The 15,347-nt window shown below is 48.5% G+C and overlaps 1 protein-coding gene across 2 annotated transcripts in view; it reads right to left on the bottom strand.

Moving 5' to 3' along the window:
- The window catches only part of SIRT2 (sirtuin 2), an 89,378-nt gene extending 78,958 nt beyond the window's left edge, over positions 1-10,420 (bottom strand). Inside the window, exons 1-4 of one of the 2 annotated variants that reach the window (XM_075335557.1) lie at positions 10,319-10,420; positions 6,281-6,327; positions 5,869-5,908; positions 578-688 (exon numbers count right to left, since the gene is read on the bottom strand). In XM_075335557.1, coding sequence (XP_075191672.1) covers positions 578-688; position 5,869 — 112 coding nt within the window. In that variant the 5' untranslated portion in view covers positions 5,870-5,908; positions 6,281-6,327; positions 10,319-10,420. Of the gene's footprint in view, positions 1-577; positions 689-5,868; positions 5,909-6,280; positions 6,328-9,906; positions 9,970-10,318 lie in introns of those variants that run through there. The other variant, XM_075335556.1, reaches the window with a different exon arrangement.
- Positions 10,421-15,347: the final 4,927 nt, after the last annotated feature.

The raw sequence follows: 15,347 nt of genomic DNA, 5'->3' as shown, positions 1-15,347 counted from the left end.
TTGTGCTGCGGATTTCTGGGAGCTCCTGCGGAATGTCCTGCTGATATATCCTCAGGACACTTTTCCGTGGGCACATTTCCAGCAAAGATGATGAGATTTATAGACATCTCCTGCCCACTGTGCTTTATTCTCCGTGTAAACTGACCTGCGGAGCGTGCTTCCAACCGCAACATGTCAACTGAGTTTTATGTGCGAATTATTCCCATAGATTTGTATTGGATGCATAGGTGGTAAAAAAAAACAAACAAACAACAAACCGCACAGGCTGTTTTAGTGTGTCTCTGCTGCGGGCGTGCATCAAAAACACAGATTATTCCCATAGAAGTATAGCAATAAAGTTGTCAAAAAGAGACGAAAATGTAGCGTCACAAATGCCGTAAAAACATGTAAAAAAAAAAAAAAATCAAAACAAAAATACATGTAAAAAACACAAACTCCTCGTGGGAACACAGCCGTAATTCAGCTTACTCCACTGTGATCACAGCTGATTGCAGTATAATAAGGCTGCTGGCATTGTTGTACGGTCACTGTATATTACATGATATTCCTAGGGATAAAGAATGAAGACGTGACTTACATTTACCACTGAGCAAGAACCTGCCCACGCCGTCCAGGCTCAATTCATCCAGGACTTTTTCTGGGGTCCCAATGCCCAGGGTCCGAGAGAAAAGATCACGAAGGAAATCCACTGGAAAGCCATAAAGAATCATATAAATATGGAACATTGTGTGGCAATGGAAAGTGATCAAAACTTGTAAAAAAAAATAAAAAATTGAGCCGTTGCCACTAGCAACCAGATTACAGGTATTATTCTAATGAAAGTAGCCATCTAATAGGTTGCTAAGGGCAACGGTTCGACTTAATTTACCTCCATTTTTAGAATCTTGTCTTTTTATAAGGAACATTGACTTATAATAAAACAAAATATTGGATTAATAACAGAACGTGCCCCTGAAATCCATCCGCGTGAAAGCTGCACTAATGTTAGCTTGGTATTTAGAAGCGGAGAGATAATCCCGTTAATAAATAAGCATGAAGAAAGATGGATTTAATATTAGATAGAGCCGTGCAAAAAGATTCCCAGGAGCCTGGGCCAGTAGCCATGTCAGTAGTCCATGACCCCAGGACAGAGCAGAGGCCTGCGCACCTCCTCTGATTAATAGGCCCTGCAATGTCTTTACGTTGCAGCATGCTGCACACATGATATCCCAAGAGCATACTAATCGGAGGAGGTGACGGGTATGCCATCAGTAGGAGGAGGCTCTGGTCCGGCTACCACAGACTCTAAAATGGCTGCTGGGCCATGGTGCCATGTATCTCTGCTCAACTCTAATATCCAACTTTACATTGAGCTAGACTCAGCTTAAGCCCCTTCATAGGATCTCAGTATAGATCAAGAAAACACTGAGGCTTCTCCCATTGCCATCCACGTCATGTCACATTGAGCGAGGTCCATGGCTCCGTCCACATGGTTGAAGGTTAGTATGCCCGAACATATCAGATATCTATCCCAACCAACCCCAGCTAAATGTGCTATACGGAGATGAGATTAGGGCTCCTTCAGACATTTCCACATTCAAGAACACCAGTCTTGGTTTCATCAGTGCTTGTGTTCAGTGCCATTTGAGCTTCATCCAAGTTTGGTCCCAGTTTCACCTCAAGTGTCTCAGATAAGAAAAAACAACCTCTCTACTTTCTCATATCCAGCAGTCATGAACCACGAACGGCACTCAGATAGCACCCAATGCTGTATGATTACTTCACACACCCACCGACTTGCATTGCCAGTTTGGGGGCAGCTCTGGAGCGCTGCTGGGGGCTGGTGAAAGCTGCAGGAGGGCAGCGTTAGATCTCCTGCTCCCGCTCATATAATATGCACTGCCGCTGTCGATCACTGTGGTGCTGAAACCGCACCACGGTGATGGGCTGGGGCTGGGGCGCATATTATATCTGCCTGTGCCCCCCTTTGATGGCACATGCCCCCCCTGTGTTAGATATGGCCCCCATGCTGCTGCCCATAGTAAAATAAAAAACTCTTTATTTACCTCCTCCAGCATGTCTCCCTGGTCTCTCTGCTGCCGCTGTGATCAGGCACGCAGAGATGATATCACTCTGCTGTGCCGATCACATGACCGACACCGAGAACCAGGAAGTGCAGGAGGTCAGCAGCACAGAGGGAGACATGAGGGAGGACAGCACTGGAGAAGATAAGGAAAGAGTTTATTTTACTATAAGCAGCAGCATGGGGGCCATATCTAACCCAGGGGGAGGTGTGCCATCCATAGGGGGCCATATCTAACACAGGGGGAGGTGTGCCATCCATAGGGGGGCCATATCTAACACAGGGGGAGGTGTGCCATCCATAGGGGGGCCATATCTAACACAGGGGGAGGTGTGCCATCCATAGGGGGGCCATATCTAACACAGGGGGAGGTGTGCCATCCATAGGGGGGCCATATCTAACACAGGGGGAGGTGTGCCATCCATAGGGGGGCCATGTCTAACACAGGGGGAGGTGTGCCATCCATAGGGGGGCCATGTCTAACACAGGGGGAGGTGTGCCATCCATAGGGGGGCCATGTCTAACACAGGGGGAGGTGTGCCATCCATAGGGGGGCCATATCTAACACAGGGGGAGGAGTGCCATCCATAGGGGGGCCATATCTAACACAGGGGGAGGTGTGCCATCCATAGGGGGGCCATATCTAACACAGGGGGAGGTGTGCCATCCATAGGGGGCCATATCTAACACAGGGGGAGGTGTGCCATCCATAGGGGGGCCATATCTAACACAGGGGGAGGTGTGCCATCCATAGGGGGGCCATATCTAACACAGGGGGAGGTGTGCCATCCATAGGGGGCCATGGGCAGCACAGGGGGACGTGTGCCATCCATATGAGACTTGTGCCAGCTGTAGGGGATATGTGCCAGCAATAGGAGATGTGTTCCAGCACAGGGGGACGTGTTCCATCAATAGGAGGCATGTGCCAGCAATAGGGGACGTGTGCCATCAATGGGGGACATGTGGCACAACTGTGGGACGTGTGCCAGCACAAGGGGGCGATATTCAATACAAAAGGCCCATATCCAGATTAAGGGGACTAATTTTAGGATGGGGGGGGCTATGAGGGACATATACCCTTTATGATTTGTTAGATGGACACTGGCATTTTAAGACGGACCCCATTTAACATTAAAAAAAAATCTCTTTTCCTTCACCAAATTTGGGGGTGCGTCTTATAATCAGGTGCGTCTTATAAAGCGAAAAATACGGTACATAGGTAGACAAGACTTAATGATGAGCACTGAATGATCTGTAATAGATTGTAAACAGGATTTGTGCGCATCATTAAATTTTGTCTACCTACGTAAATATTTCCGATTCAATTGTCTTTAGATAGGAATGTTTCTATATAAAACATGATTAATAGTGCCATCCGTGCGTATAGCCTGCCATTGTTCTCAGCAGCACAAATCCTGTTTACAAAAGGACCATTCCCTGTTAAGAATGTTATGCAGCCCAAAAGATCATTTCTCCTCATCTTTGCTCATCTTGCTCGTTTGTCGAGGGATTGGCAGCCTGATTACACTGATTATTGTTGAACAGACGCCCCTAGGAGCTCTTGTTTACAATAATATTTCAGTGAAAGTGGACCTTCAAATCAATGAAGGGTGGATGTGCAGTACCTGGCGGTGACCACTATACCGCTGATGGAGCTGTGCTATATAGTTCTACAATTAAGCACACTTGGCCTCTGCTAGCCCAGATCAGATCAGTGGGGGGCCAGTTATCAAACTCCTACCAATCAAATATTGAGGACCTCTTCCAAAAATGGGGAATCAATATAAAAGTCCCAGCCAACCCTTTAAAAAGGTTGGCCACTATAACACTGATGGCCTAGCCTTAGGCGTACTTTGCATGCTGCGACATCGCAAGCCGATGCTGCGATGCCGAGCGCAATAGTCCCCGCCCCCGTCGCAGCTGCGATATCCTTGTGATAGCTGCCGTAGCGAACATTATCGCTACGGCAGCTTCACATGGACTCACCTGTCCTGGGACGTCGCTCTGGCCGGCGACCCACCTCCTTATTAAGGGGGCGGGTCGTGCGGCGTCACAGCGACGTCACACGGCAGGCGGCCAATAGGAGCGGAGATGAGCGGGATGTAAACATCCCGCCCACCTCCTTCCTTCCGCATATCCTACGGAAGCCACGGTGACGCCGGTAGGAGATGTTCCTCGCTCCTGCGACTTCACACACAGCGATGTGTGCTGCCGCAGGAGCGAGGAACAACATCGGACCGTTGCGTCAGCGTAATTATGGATTACGCCGACGCTGCACCGATGATACGATTACGACGCTTTTGCGCTCGTTAATCGTATCATCGAGCCTTTACACACTACGATGTCGCATGAGATGCCGGAAGTACGTCACTTTCAATTTGACCCCACCGACATCGCACCTGCGATGTCGTAGTGTGCAAAGCCCGCTTTAGGATAGGTCATCAATGTCTCACTGGCCAGGGTACGACACCCTGCGCCCCCACCAAACATCTGTTCTCAGGGCCAGCGGCAGCAGCAGATGGGTCAAAATGCTCAGTTCTCGAGCTGCTCCATCTTCTGATAGAGCCGAGTACTGTACATCCGCTTAATATTGATTTGAATGTGAGGAGTATGTGCAGTACCCGGCCACAGCCGCTATCAGTTGACGGATCATCTCCGGAACTGAGCATTTCCAGCTGCCACCACCGGCACCGAGAACAGCTGAACGGTGGGGGTGCCTGGTGCCAGACCCCGGCCAATCAAACACTGATGACCTATCCTAAGGATAGACCATCAATGTTAATCTCACTGTCAGACACAAGTTTATGGTCCCCTCAGAACAATAGGATTAGGCTTGTTGAAATTCTTTTCATCCGTGACATCTGCCCTTAAAGTGGTATTTGGGACACTGCTTACAGAAACGTGGGATGTAAAACTGACAGTTAAGGTACCGTCACACATAACGAGATCGCTAGCGAGATCGCTGCCGAGTCACGGTTTCTGTGACGCAGTAGCGATCCCGTTAGCGATCTTGTTATGTGTGATACCTACCAGCGATCAGGCCCCTGCTGTGAGATCTCTAGTCGTTGCAGAATGGTCCAGGCCATTTTCTTCAAAGGCGATGTCCTGCTGGGCAGGACACATCGCTGTGTTTGACACTGTGTGACAGAGTCACAGTGACTGCTGAGATCGTTATACAGGATGCTACTGCGACCTGTATTGTTCCTGCATCACGGGAAAGATCTGATTGTGTGACATCTCACCTGCGACCTCCCAGCGACTTACCTGCGATCTCTATCAGGTCGCATCGTTTTCGGGATCGCTGGTAAGTTGGTGTGTGACTGGGCCTTTAAGGTCCACCAGGGTTTGGGTTACACTAAAGAGGGAGACCCTCTAAGGCTGGTATCACATCTGCGGTATTTTGCCGCACTGCCAGATCCGACACAAATGCAGTACAGTTCTATACAGTTCACAGGCATCGCGGCAAGCTCCGGTCACATTCAGTCATGTGACCGGAGCATGAGACAGCATGTGACCGGAGCTTGACGGGATTCCTGTGAACTGTATAGAACTGTACCGCATTTGTGCTGGATCCGGCAGTGCGGCAAAATACTGCAGATGTGAAACCAGCCTAATAAACCACATACACAAACCTTCAATGACTTCTTGGCAAAATAACTAGCCAGGCAAATGAAAAGAATACGACATTGTGAAATCTTTGATTCAATTTCCAACAGTTTTTATATTTCTGCTGCAGAATATGTTGGCGCCATATAAATAAATATTATTATTATTACAGTTCTTTATACTCCTGACAGACATCTTACTTTCTGAGGTGCTGCAGTTCTCTTCACTGGAATCTGAATCCTAGAAAAGAAAAAAAATGCGTTACACATTACATTTCTATCTAATCACCCAAATGATGGATATAGGGGTTGTCCAACCTATCATAGTAATAACGTGTCCTTGGGTTAGGTTATCAATGACATATGAAGAGGGTCAAATGATCATCAGCCTTCAAACCTTGACACCTGGCTGCTCTCAGGTTCTGCGGATCCCGCTCTCATTCAATTCAGCAATGGCCACTACATGGTGTATGGAGCTGTGCAGTTCGCGCTCTGTTCAATGTGCCAGAGCTGAAAAGAAGCCGATCGGTGGAAGTGCTGATCTGATATATTGATACATCACCAATATCATAAGGCCGGACAACCCCTTTAATGAACATTTTAAGCATTGTACCTCTGAATCTTCTAACTTGGTGGGAGGCTCCTTCACTTCTTTTGCTTCTAAGGCCAGAAATCATAATGTTAGTATGAGGGTTATGTGGTTGCAGAAGTGTTAATGAAAATGTACAATGTCATTTTTCCATCCGCCTGTTAGCTCTAGATAAAGGAATTATCCAACTTAACAAAAGACAAAAGATTGACAAATTGTGCCCACGCACTTCTTGCCTCGTGATGTCGCTCCCCTCCATGCTCTTCTCAGTCCCCTAGGATGCTTACACTAGAGCAAATGCCCAATAAGAGACATTTCATATTCTTGGTGCTGAGGGTCTCCAGTCAGTGCGGCTTCATTCAACTCTTTTAGGCTACTTTCACACATCCGGTTTTTGCTCTGCGGCACAATACGGCGCTCTGCAGAAAAACCGCAAAGGTTTTTTTTGCCGCCGGTTGCGTGTTTTTTTTGCATAGACTTACATTAGTGCCATATTGTGCCCACGGGCTTGCGTTCGGTCCGGTTTTTGCCGCATGCGGCAGATTTAGCCGATGCCGCGGCCGGATGGAACGTTGCCTGGAACGTTTTTTGCTCCGGCAAAAAAACTGCATCGCGCCGCATCCAGCCGCTGCGGCGCATTTTTCAATGCATGCCTATGGACGCCGGATGCGGCGCGATGCGGAAAAAAATGCATCCGGCCGCCACATGCGGTTTCTTCCACTGCGCATGCTCAGTAGCATGCCGCAACCGGAAAAAACTGGACGGGCCGCATGTAAAAACTTATGCAAAGGATGCGGTGTTTTCGCCACTTCCGTTGCATAGGTTTCACAGCCGGATTGAGCCGCACTGCTCAAACCGGATGTATGAAAGTAGCCTTAGGCTCCCTTCACACGTCAGTGATTCCAGTATGTATGACGTCTATTTTCATACATACCAGAGACACAGACATACACAGACTCATTGAAATCAATGGGTCTGCGCACACATCCAAGTTTTCTCACGGACCTGTGTCCGTGTGCTGCACATGGTGCCCTTTTTTGTCCTGCAGCACGGGTGTCACACGGACCACACACTGATGTGATCCATGTGACATATACTGGAGAAAACATGTCGAAATTAAATGTCACTTGCCTCCAGCGCTGCGGTCTTCTACGCTGCTGTCACTTGCTTTCGAGGACCGCTCATTATGCTCATGAATGTTCACTGCACCACAGACCCGGAAGTAGCAGCGTCGGAGACCTCAGCAATGGGGACAGGTGAGTAAAAAGTTCCTTCTCTCAGTGTACTATCAGGGATAGCACACGGACAACACACGTATGCCAAAAATCACAGCACACGGATGGCTACACGCACCTTAAACACAGTCTGTGCAAAACGCCAACGTTTTACATGGACATGTCAAAGAGGCCTCAGGCTGCGGTCTCATCACCAGGGGACAACATGGTGATCTAGCAGCTGTTACCTCTCCAATTGAGGGGTGATGGCACGTTTAAGCAGGAAAGGCCCTTTAAAAGGCTTATTTCCGTATTCACAGATGACTACTGTTAGATGGTGTTTGTAAAAAAGAACAAATTATTGCAAATTTCTGCTGCTTAAAATTTGCAGTCGATATTGAGATATTAATGTTGTTTTTTGTTTATAGCTTGTTGCTAAGGAGACCGACCTCCACTGCAGTGTAGCATTGTGTTTTGATGCTAACAGCGCGCTCCAGGGATCCCGCAAGAACAATAGAAAAGAGCTTGTAAGCGCTGTGCATATTCGACCACTACTGACAGACTGTAAAGGTGGTCAATCACTAAGGCAACAAGCTGTACATAAAGGAAAATAAAAGATTAATATCCAAAAACGGCTGGAAATTTTAATAGGAGTAAATTGCAAAAGTTTTTAATTATATAGTCACTTTCCAACAACACTCATCTATTAGGCTATGAGCCCACGTGGCGTATTTTCATGCAGTTACGCTGCGATCTGCACCGCAGCGTAACTGCATGCGTCCTATGTCCCCAGCCTAATCTATGGACATTGTGCCTAATCCATGCCCAAGTGGTGTATTAGAGCGCAGCGCTTTGGCTGCTGCCAAATCGCTGCGTTCTAACAAGTGGCATGTCACTTCTTTCGTGCTCTTTGCATGCAGCCCCCGCTCTGTCTATGGGAGGGGCTGCATCCAGAGTGCATGAAATCGGCAGTCACCGAAGCTTCTTAACGGAGCTTTTCAGCTGCGCTCTGAAGCGCACATGCAGTGACGTTACGCTGCGGTGCAGAGCGCACACACGTGGGCACACAGCCTTAGGGTGGGAGTAAGGGCTAATTTACGTGAAAGTATCTTGTCTCAGCCGGACTGTGACCTGAACTATGTGAATGACTGTTAGGTCACAAGACTCATGCTTGGAGTTGGATTTAGTGCTGCAATATGGACGAAAAATTAAAGCTGCTATGTGATGATGTGAATTCGACCCGACCTGTGCTAATACATGGTAGCAAACCATCAGCACAGGACAGACAATTGTTGCTTATCCAGGAAAACAGAGCCTAAAGGCTGCTTTACACGCTAGCGATGTCGCTCGTGAAAGCACCCGCCCGTCACGGCAAATCGCTGCCCATGGCGCATAATGTCGCTAGGCCTCGAACAACCTCTTTTTTAAGGGGGAGGTTCGTTCGGCGTCACAGAGACGTCACAAACTGGCCCGCCAATAGAAGCGGAGGGGCGGAGACCTGCCGCATTAACGACACGCCCACCTCATTGTAGGAGGACGCAGGAACGCTGCTGTTAGTCTTTCCCGGGGTGTCACACGTAGCGATGTGTGCTGCCTCAGGAACAACCAACAACCTGCGTCCAGCAACGATATTTTGAAAATGAACGACATGTCAACAATCAACGATAAGGTGAGTATTTCTGATCGTTAACACTCGCTCATAGGTGTCACACGCAACGACGTCGCTAACGAGGCCGGATGTGCGTCACGAATTCCGTGACCCCCGACGACATATCGTTAGCGATATCGTTGCGTGTAAAGCCCCCTTGATCCTGACACATGGAGCAATGATTCGCGGTTTTTGCTGTGGTCCTGATGAAGAGCTGCGGAGTGCTGGACTCAGTGCTCCGGCCTTTTATCTGGTGCGATTATAGTGAATGATGGGTGCTTGGCTCCGCCTCTTCTAGCTAAGCTCCTCCTACTTGTCAAATAGTTGTTGGAACAGGCATCAAACGTTGTTAGCGCAATTACACATTATTCAAGAATTTGCGACATTTTATCAGCGCTCCTCTGGTATAAAGCGGCTGATGAGATCTCTCCTATAGCCTTACATGTAAAGAAGAAAGTTGTGATGTGCGACAATCTGTGACAGCGCTGCAGCATATGTGGGTGCTACACAGGCAACATGGACACACTCATTCTTATTCCACGCCGCCGAACTCCAGGTTACCGATTTATGAAAGGCATCAGCCACTTTTCAGTGCCATTATACGCCACATTACACAGCCACACATAGTGAAGTGCCAGGATTACTCCATCCCCACCCAATCACCCACCACAGATGTAAACACCTGCAGACACTGCTGCGATCACATCACTGCACACTGGCTTCAGCTGACCCCCGTGCACGCAATGGTCCCGTCCATGTGTCCCCCCCCACCATACGTTGTGTGGTACCTGCCGCCATGAAGACTCCTGCAGCTTCCGACTCTTGGAGAGGACTGTGGATCAGCTGATCAGAGTAAGCCCCGCCCCGTCAGTGTAAAGTGACGTTCGTGATTGGCTGAGCAGTGTGATTGGCAGATGGCTCGTGTAATAGCAGTTCATGTTGTACGTTACAGCTGGTGCTCCCATGACAGCACGTGGTCGTCCCCTCACTTGGCGTCCATCTGCCCCGGGGCAATGTTTACAAATTATAGAGAATGGCTTGTACGTTCTGCGCATGGTCGGCCCCTCTGCAGGGAGGCTACAGAGACGAGCAGGGAGAGGAGAACGGAGGCAGATGGAAGTGTCAAGCCCTTCATAGCCCACTGGCTGCCATTACTGGCCTATCTATTCACTTTATGATAAGTTGTACAGCGCATCTTACCAGGCTTTAATCACTAGAAGGCTCTACAGTGCCCCTCTGTACAATTCTCTCTCCAGAAATCGTCATACGTGTCAGCCATGTCTCTTTAAGATACAATATATTATAGTTTTTTCTTCACTTGTATGGTTGATTTATAAAAAGTGTAGTTACTCTTTAAAGATTGCCAGCCAAGGATCTCAAGAAATTAAATATGGCCCTTTGTAGTGTGAGGCAGAGATCTCCTCTATGTAGAGTGTGAGGCAGAGATCTCCTCTATGTACAGTGTGAGGCAGAGATCTCCCCTATGTACAGTGTGAGGCAGAGATCTCCCCTATGTACAGTGTCAGACCGAGATCTCCCCTATGTACAGTGTCAGACCGAGATCTCCCCTATGTACAGTGTGAGACAGAGATCTCCCCTATGTGCAGTGTCAGACCGAGATCTCCCCTATGTACAGTGTCAGACCGAGATCTCCCCTATGTACAGTGTGAGACAGAGATCTCCCCTATGTACAGTGTCAGACCGAGATCTCCCCTATGTACAGTGTCAGACCGAGATCTCCCCTATGTACAGTGTCAGACCGAGATCTCCCCTATGTACAGTGTGAGGCAGAGATCTCCCCTATGTGCAGTGTCAGACCGAGATCTCCCCTATGTACAGTGTCAGACCGAGATCTCCCCTATGTACAGTGTGAGACAGAGATCTCCCCTATGTGCAGTGTGAGGCAGAGATCTCCCCTATGTACAGTGTGAGACAGAGATCTCCCCTATGTACAGTGTCAGCAGAGATCTCCTCTAATGTACAGAGTGAAAAAGAGATCTTCCCTATGTGCAGTGTGAGGCAGAGATCTTTCCTATGTACAGTGTCAGAAGAGATCTCCTCTATGTAGAGTGTGAGGCAGAGATCTCCCCTATGTACAGTGTGAGGCAGAGATCTCCCCTATGTACAGTGTGAGACAGAGATCTCCTCTATGTACAGTGTCAGCAGAGATCTCCTCTATGTAGAGTGTGAGGCAGAGATCTCCCCTATGTACAGTGTGAGGCAGAGATCTCCCCTATGTACAGAGTGAAAAAGAGATCTTCCCTATGTGCAGTGTGAGGCAGAGATCTTTCCTATGTACAGTGTCAGAAGAGATCTCCTCTATGTAGAGTGTGAGGCAGAGATCTCCCCTATGTACAGTGTAAGGCAGAGCTCTCCCCTATGTACAGTGTCAGCAGAGATCTCCCCTATGTACATTGTCAGACCGAGATCTCCCCTATGTACAGTGTGAGGCAGAGATCTCCCCTATGTACAGTGTGAGGCAGAGATCTCCCCTATGTACAGAGTAAAAAAGATCTTCCCTATGTGCAGTGTGAGGCAGAGATCTCCCCTATGTACAGTGTGAGACAGAGATCTCCTCTATGTACAGTGTCAGCAGAGATCTCCTCTATGTAGAGTGTGAGGCAGAGATCTCCCCTATGTACAGTGTGAGGCAGAGATCTCCCCTATGTACAGAGTGAAAAAGAGATCTTCCCTATGTGCAGTGTGAGGCAGAGATCTTTCCTATGTACAGTGTCAGAAGAGATCTCCTCTATGTAGAGTGTGAGGCAGAGATCTCCACTATGTACAGTGTGAGGCAGAGATCTCCCCTATGTACAGTGTGAGACAGAGATCTCCTCTATGTACAGTGTGAGACAGAGATCTCCTCTATGTACAGTGTCAGCAGAGATCTCCTCTATGTAGAGTGTGAGGCAGAGATCTCCCCTATGTACAGTGTGAGGCAGAGATCTCCCCTATGTACAGTGTAAGGCAGAGCTCTCCCCTATGTGCAGTGTCAGCAGAGATCTCCCCTATGTACATTGTCAGACAGAGATCTCCCCTATGTACAGTGTCAGACCGAGATCTCCCCTATGTACAGTGTGAGGCAGAGATCTCCCCTATGTACAGTGTGAGGCAGAGATCTCCCCTATGTACAGAGTGAAAAAGAGATCTTCCCTATGTACAGTGTGAGGCAGAGATCTCCCCTATGTACAGTGTGAGATAGAGATCTCCTCTATGTACAGTGTCAGAAGAGATCTCCTCTATGTAGAGTGTGAGGCAGAGATCTCCCCTATGTACAGTGTGAGGCAGAGATCTCCCCTATGTACAGAGTGAAAAAGAGATCTTCCCTATGTGCAGTGTGAGGCAGAGATCTTTCCTATGTACAGTGTCAGAAGAGATCTCCTCTATGTAGAGTGTGAGGCAGAGATCTCCACTATGTACAGTGTGAGGCAGAGATCTCCCCTATGTACAGTGTCAGACCGAGATCTCCCCTATGTACAGTGTAAGGCAGAGCTCTCCCCTATGTACAGTGTCAGCAGAGATCTCCCCTATGTACATTGTCAGACCGAGATCTCCCCTATGTACAGTGTGAGGCAGAGATCTCCCCTATGTACAGTGTGAGGCAGAGATCTCCCCTATGTACAGAGTAAAAAAGAGATCTTCCCTATGTGCAGTGTGAGGCAGAGATCTCCCCTATGTACAGTGTGAGACAGAGATCTCCTCTATGTACAGTGTCAGCAGAGATCTCCTCTATGTAGAGTGTGAGGCAGAGATCTCCCCTATGTACAGTGTGAGGCAGAGATCTTTCCTATGTACAGTGTCAGAAGAGATCTCCTCTATGTAGAGTGTGAGGCAGAGATCTCCCCTATGTACAGTGTGAGGCAGAGATCTCCCCTATGTACAGTGTGAGACAGAGATCTCCTCTATGTACAGTGTGAGACAGAGATCTCCTCTATGTACAGTGTCAGCAGAGATCTCCTCTATGTAGAGTGTGAGGCAGAGATCTCCCCTATGTACAGTGTGAGGCAGAGATCTCCCCTATGTACAGTGTAAGGCAGAGCTCTCCCCTATGTGCAGTGTCAGCAGAGATCTCCCCTATGTACATTGTCAGACAGAGATCTCCCCTATGTACAGTGTCAGACCGAGATCTCCCCTATGTACAGTGTGAGGCAGAGATCTCCCCTATGTACAGTGTGAGGCAGAGATCTCCCCTATGTACAGAGTGAAAAAGAGATCTTCCCTATGTGCAGTGTGAGGCAGAGATCTCCCCTATGTACAGTGTGAGACAGAGATCTCCTCTATGTACAGTGTCATCAGAGATCTCCTCTATGTAGAGTGTGAGGCAGAGATCTCCCCTATGTACAGTGTGAGGCAGAGATCTCCCCTATGTACAGTGTGAGGTAGAGATCTTCCCTATGTACAGTGTCAGAAGAGATCTCCTGTATGTACAGAGTGAAAAAGAGCTCTTTCCTATGTGCAGTGTGAGGCAGAGATCTCACCTATGTACAGTGTCAGCCAGAGATCTCCCCTATGTACAGTGTTAGCAGAGATCTCCCCTATGTACAGTGTTAGCAGAGATCTCCCCTATGTACAGTGTTAGCAGAGATCTCACCTATGTACAGTGTCAGCAGAGATCTCCCCTATGTACAGTGTCAGCAGAGATCTCCTCTATGTACAGTGTGAAAGAGATCTTCCCTATGTACAGTGTGAAAAAGAGATCTCCCCTATGTACAATGTCAGACAGAGATCTCCTCTATGTACAGTGTGAGGCAGAGATCTCCCCTATGTACAGTGTGAGGTAGAGATCTCCCCTCTGTACAGAGTCAGAGATCTCTCCTATGTACAGTGTCAGAAAGAGATCTTCCGTATGTACAGTGTCAGCAGAGATCTCCCCTATGTACAGTGTCAGAAAGAGATCTCCCCTCTGTACAGAGTCAGAGATCTCCCGTATATACAGTGTCAGCAGAGATCTCTCCTATGTACAGTTTCAGACAGAGATCTCCCCTCTGTACAGAGTCAGAGATCTCTCCTATGTACAGTGTCAGAAAGAGATCTTCCGTATGTACAGTGTCAGCAGAGATCTCCCCTATGTACAGTGTCAGAAAGAGATCTCCCCTCTGTACAGAGTCAGAGATCTCCCGTATATACAGTGTCAGCAGAGATCTCTCCTATGTACAGTTTCAGACAGAGATCTCCCCTATGTACAGAGTCAGAGATCTCCCCTATATACAGTGTCAAAGATCTTTCTAAATATGATAGTTCTCTGTACGTACAATAACAGAGTTCCCCCATCTGTTTAGTGACATGAAACACTACATTTAATACATCCCACGCAGACGTCTTATTCCAGCATTAGTGAACAGCCTGTGAAGCTTCACTTGTTTCAGGTGATGGCGGTTGTGGGGACACGGGGGTGTTACGTCCCCGCCGGAGTCTGCTCCAGCGACTTCTGCTCCGATCGCCAGGCGACGCCGTGTTCCTGCCGTGGATGGTGCTGGTGATGGGAGAGAAGTCGATGCCAGCGGCACCAGTGGGCGCAGGCTCCGATCATCCACTGGGCTGGGTTAGCTTGGGATCTGCAGTACCGCTGGCTGACTGTAGGTGGCATGTGTCTTCCAGCTGAAGTTGCCAGCGTTCAGCTACAGCCAATGGGAAGACACCACACCCTTCTTATTCCCCCCTCCTGTCACATGATTACTGCCAGATATAGTTCTGATTTTCCTGGCTCCTTTTATGTCCTATTCTGTTGGTGATTCCTGTGTTGACTTCTGCATGTTTTGACTACCCTTCTGCCTACTGTTTTTGTACCTTGCTGCCCGACCCGGATCTGACCTCTGCTACGTTTGCTGAGTACGTCACTGCCTGCCGATTCTGTCCCTGTTCCGCAATTCCTGGTTTGACCCTGCCTACTACTCTCATCGGACTGCAGCCTTCCACAGGTAGTGATCTCCAGGGTCCTGTGTAATTCCAAATCCCTGTATAGGGGTTAAAGGGTTTCAGGGTTCTGGGGGTCCTACTTGGTGAGTGGCTTCCCTCTAGCCTCCCCTTTACAGCCCATCTGAGTCTGTGGATCCAGGCAGGCGTTACAGGGGGTCAGTGGGTGCTCTCGTCCGCTGGCCCAGCCGCCTTTTAGAAAGACAGCGTGGCCCAGGGCTCATCCCAACTGAACACCCGGCCTCCTTAACCGTGGGCGTAACACTACTCAGACAACATAGGGTGAGGGAATCACAATAATTAGACTTTATTGGAT

Source organism: Anomaloglossus baeobatrachus, chromosome 2 (genome assembly GCF_048569485.1).
Source record: "Anomaloglossus baeobatrachus isolate aAnoBae1 chromosome 2, aAnoBae1.hap1, whole genome shotgun sequence".
NCBI lineage: Eukaryota > Metazoa > Chordata > Amphibia > Anura > Aromobatidae > Anomaloglossus > Anomaloglossus baeobatrachus.
This window is presented reverse-complemented; position numbering and strand designations above follow the sequence as displayed.